Here is a 4,798-nt window from a genome sequence, read left to right on the forward strand (position 1 = left end):
AAGGTAGTTTTAGACTTAGAAACTATTGGGTGTATCTTAGAAGAAAACCTACACAGATGCCTTTTAATTAAAAATGACTGACCAGGCGTTTCAGCTTTGTTCACAAAAAACAACTCATACTACAGCGAAAAGTGAACATTACCTAGAGGGTCAAAGATTTAAACCGAATTCATTGTTCAATGGAAGTGCTGAAGATTTCAATATCTTGTTTTATTCACTAGAAGACCGCTTGTCTTTATTTTATACTACCAGCAGGTGGTGATACCACATCTAAACTGTAATTCACATCCCTCCATTTAGAATATAAACAGTCTATGGTCATACCCAAGTACACATTTGTGATTTACTTCATGTAATAGAGCATTCAAGTTTCTCAGTATTTTGTTTTTTTGTTTTTTTGCTGATTCTGTTTCAAACCACATTCAATAGAAGGTGTCAGACCAATAAAGGCACAGGTGTCAGTATCTTCAACAGGCTCAAGGCCCGAATACAGAAAGTGCCCCCAACCCCCCACAAGGATTTATAGGTAGCTTTGTGTCTGGCCCCATTTCTTGCTGTGGTTGTAAATTCCTTGGCTGTGATTAGAGTCCCCACACTTTGACCTTCAACCCTTTTGAGAGGAAAGTGATCACTTCATAGGTATTGTCACCCTACTCTCTCTACACACCACCATCTTAGAATAATCAGCACGGCCAAGTTGGCCCTAAGAGCTGGCTGCTTCCCAGAGGGGTGCCTAAAACTGTGTCACTATGCTTATTTATTGCAGCAAATATAGACAGACCCCTCTTCTCACCTCTGAGAAAGAGCTAGGATTAGCACCACCCGCCACCCAGCATGCATTGCTGTCTGAATATGGCCTCTCCCCCTGCTCATGCCTGTGCGGTCTCACTTTGTCTGTCTTCTACCCTGTCCCTAACTATATCTAGCCCTGTATAGATCTCTGTATGCTCTCCAATTTCAACCCATGTTTCAACTTTCCTGACAGTGTATGCAAAGTGAGTGACCAACACCACTGTGTGGGCCTGATTAAAGGTTTTCTTAGCACTTCTTAACACAGCAGCGCTGCCACTAATTTGGTTTTTATATCTATTAATCAGAAGATTATTTTCAGGATTAAAATATTCTCTGTCTCGTGAAATATAAGACAATATAAAGCTGAAACCCATCAAAATTATCTATTGTCCAAATTGCCTGCTAGAAATGACGTGCCATACCAGTTCAAAGCCCTATAGCATTTATGACAGAGAAGTAAAAAAATCCAGTTATACTGATATTGTAAAAACCAGTGAATTTTCAGCACAATGCTTTAAAATTACCAATTAACCCTTTATATAATAGTAAAAGTTTATTACCAACTTGTTTGAGCTCTACTTAGCCCCTCAGTGTAATGCTTTACAAAGTGAAAAACATGAATCTGTACATTAAATGTAGAAGTCATATGGTATCAATTTTTTAAAAAAGCGACCTTTATAGAGAGTTTATAAGTGTTAGTTGGTGGCAAAGAAAATGCACTGTGAATGATTCAGCGCTGAAAGGATTTTCCGAGCAAAGCTAAAAAAAAAAAAAAAAAGCTGAAGTGCTGAAATAGCTGAAAGTTTTGGTTTTGCTCAAATAGCTCAAACAAAATGCCGTTTCCTTATATTGGTTACGCAAACTTCAAAGCCAGTTAGCTAAACTTCAAAGGTAGAAACTATAAAGGCCAACTATGTGACGTGATTGATTGACGCCATTTAAGAAATGTTTTCTTTTATATAAACTTATAAAAACCTTTAAAAGTATAAGAGATATTTAAAAGCCATAAAATAATGGCATAACATTATAACAATAATGTCCTTAATAAGCTGAACGTTTTAAAGTTTGAACGGTGTTTCTAGCTGAAAGTAGGCTGAAGTAGTTATTAGCGTTCAGTAGATGACGATAATAAAGATTAGTATATCATTACTGGGAGTGGTTTAGAATATTTACAATCCATTAATTGGATCAGCTTTTGGGTTGCCAGGTTGTGTTCGGCCATTTCCCTCCTAAAACATTACAATTGATTTTTCTTTATTTGATTTCTATTCTGACTCATCAACATTTAACACTGCAGACTTGGATTATTGCAAGCGCCCTTCATTATCAATTTATTTTCTTTTACAACCTCTTATTTAAAAGATACATTCATTCGTTTTGCATGATAGTGGAAGGTGTTCGCATGACCACTGAAACGGGTTTGTCTAGCTGGAATCGTTCTCCCTGTCCAAACAGGCCATTAAAATCTGAAGGTACTATCCATCAAACTCTCATGCAGGTCGCTGTGGGGCGCTCTGCTCCTGGCTGCGTGGAAGCGAAGCGCCGCCCTGCTCCCTCCCTCTGTGGGCTGCTGATTCCGGGCTCAGTGAAGACGCCCTTAGCAACAGCACACAGCTGTGTCGAATAGGAAACTCCTACCGCAGAGAAGGATTAAACACTGCAGATTTAATTACTGAACAGAGTACAGGTGAAGCTTTACTACAGAAGGGATGCTGCTGTTGTGAACATGGGGCACCAGTGCAGCTAGCCTCCTTTGGCTAGCCCTCCTCGAAGACGAGCGAATCAGCCCCAAGCTGCCCCGGAGAAGGACAATCCTCTGGGCTCGCCAAGTGGTAGCATCGCCGTTTGCCTCCATCAAAGTCAGCTAGCGTTACCCGGGAATAAGCACGGGAATGGTTCTCTGGATCGACCCATTGTACCGACAGAGAAAGGCGAGGGGCACACGGGTCAGACCACCAAGCTGTAGTATTTGGACTCAGACTAGTTTGGACAGGGGAGTCGAATTGGACGTGGCGGTGCTAGCTAGCTGGCTAGCTAACGTTAGCTGAAGGAAGCGACCCCCACCGCCTGCTCAGGTTTTTCAAACTGCAGCCAAGGCTAATGTTAGCCAGGGCCAGCGTGAGAGCAACACACTGACCTTACAGCAGTGTGCTTTTCATTAAGGCAGGAGAAAGCACTTTGTAACGTTCCCTTGAGTTTAGTTTTGTCGAAACTATAACTCAAGTCGAAGTTCCTGGGACTTCACTTACCAGCAGATACAACCGATCACGGCGAAGTTATCAATGCTATTAGCTAAATTTGCTACGTGACTAGTTTGACCATTTGGTTTTTTTTACTGTTTGATTCTTTTTCGACTTCGGATGCTGGCATCACGTATTAAATGCAACTATGATGATCATAAGCAGGAAACCTGAGGGCCCAATAGCAACAGGTAACCATAACAAAGTGTTGCACTCTTTGTACCTCCGGTCCTCTGTTTGCCTAATGTAGATTTGCTTAAACTACACGAAACCAGTTGATGTCCAAGTGAAACAAACACTCCCTGCCATCTCGTGGCTTTGGCTTCGTCCCCTAACAGCTCTTGGCACTTACAAAAATATGGTGTACCTAAAATGTTTTTTATTGACACATTTATTTCAAGCCGTTCTGTGGCCAGGACGCAACTTGTAAACATGTTTTCTTTTGTGTTGCCACCTTATATCAATCACAAGGTGTGTGTGTGTGTGTGGGGGGGGGGGGGGGGTCCGGGAAGCGCTGCTTTGATTTTACTTCTTCCTTGTACGCAATTATAAGCAATTAGCGTCTTATCAGTGTTTTGATAAGCCTTTATATCTTTGTGGCTTATTTTGTAGAATCTATTTTGGACTTTGTACTATGGCTTTCATCTGTGCTGTGCCTGTGAGACCTAAAGTTTTGTGATATTGCTTTCGTGTACCCTGTGGTTTACATTGGACAAGTTCTCTGAAAGGGAGGGACTCTTTATTCCAGATACCAGGAAGTCGAGGACAAAAGCAGTGACTTTAGTCCTCCACATTCCCACTCACATGTTTTATGACACATGATCTGCTGAATACTTTGTTTGCTTGAACCTTGTTCTCTAGCCCTTATTGTGCAGAAGAGGCAGTTTTCACAGCATGGAGAGCTGAACGCCAGCTGCGCATAGTAGGCTGGATGTTTGGATACACAGAAGTTTTTGTTCTTTTTGCTTTTCTTTTTTTCACTTTGCAAAGTTGCTTGGCTAATAAAGTCAGATGTTGTACAGAACACGCTGAACCTCCACTGCATGATCAGGAGTTTGCAGAGGGTTAATGGGGTCTATGCTTGCCTAATATTGTGTTTGGGGCCTTAATGCCTCTGTTTGCTGTGCTGTGCAGGTCTAGTGCATCAGTCTGTATCCAAGCAGCAGGTCTAATCTGTAGGAACATGGGCTCTGACGCACCTGCACATGGTTACGACACACTCAGGGGCTAGTCGGGGAGAACTCCGAACGCACGACAGTCTGGGCTTTTGTTAATGAGCTAAGCCAACAGAATAGCTCTGTGAATGGCTTATGCTAACTGGCTACTCAACACTTATTCCAAGCTATCAGAAAGTGTGCCAACACCTTGCTTCTACTGAAGCAGTAACTTGTATATAAGCCAAACGACTGTTGGGATGAACAGCTGGCTGATGGGGGGGGCTTTGTCATTTGAGTAACTGGCTGCCTCCTACAGTCCCAAAAGCTCTCCTCATTCATCGACTCTTGTCTGTATCGATTTGCTTAATGCCACAGAGGTGAATGCGAACACAGTGCTATTGAATGACAAGCCCCCATATCCTTTCATGTGAACTCTATTTCTGAGCACACCTGGTGTGTGCTCTGGATGACTCGGCTTGAATGGACAGATGGACAGACGGAAAGATGCTGTCGTCACAGAGGCATCTGTTACCCCCATTAGCCCAATAATACCACTTGCAGCGCTAGCGATCTGGGACCCTAAGCTCTACCTAAGCTGGTCAGGTTGGA

At 42.5% G+C, this 4,798-nt stretch overlaps 1 protein-coding gene across 1 annotated transcript in view; it reads left to right on the top strand.

The window, feature by feature from the left end:
- Window positions 1–2,369: 2,369 nt before the first annotated feature.
- Window positions 2,370–4,798, top strand: part of dyrk3 (dual specificity tyrosine phosphorylation regulated kinase 3) — a 10,668-nt gene continuing 8,239 nt past the window's right edge. Inside the window, exon 1 of the mRNA XM_067504617.1 lies at window positions 2,370–3,223. Within this exon, the coding sequence (XP_067360718.1) occupies window positions 3,181–3,223 (43 nt within the window). The 5' untranslated portion in view covers window positions 2,370–3,180. The remainder of the gene's footprint in view (window positions 3,224–4,798) is intronic.

This window comes from Channa argus, chromosome 5 (genome assembly GCF_033026475.1).
Source record: "Channa argus isolate prfri chromosome 5, Channa argus male v1.0, whole genome shotgun sequence".
Lineage (NCBI taxonomy): Eukaryota > Metazoa > Chordata > Actinopteri > Anabantiformes > Channidae > Channa > Channa argus.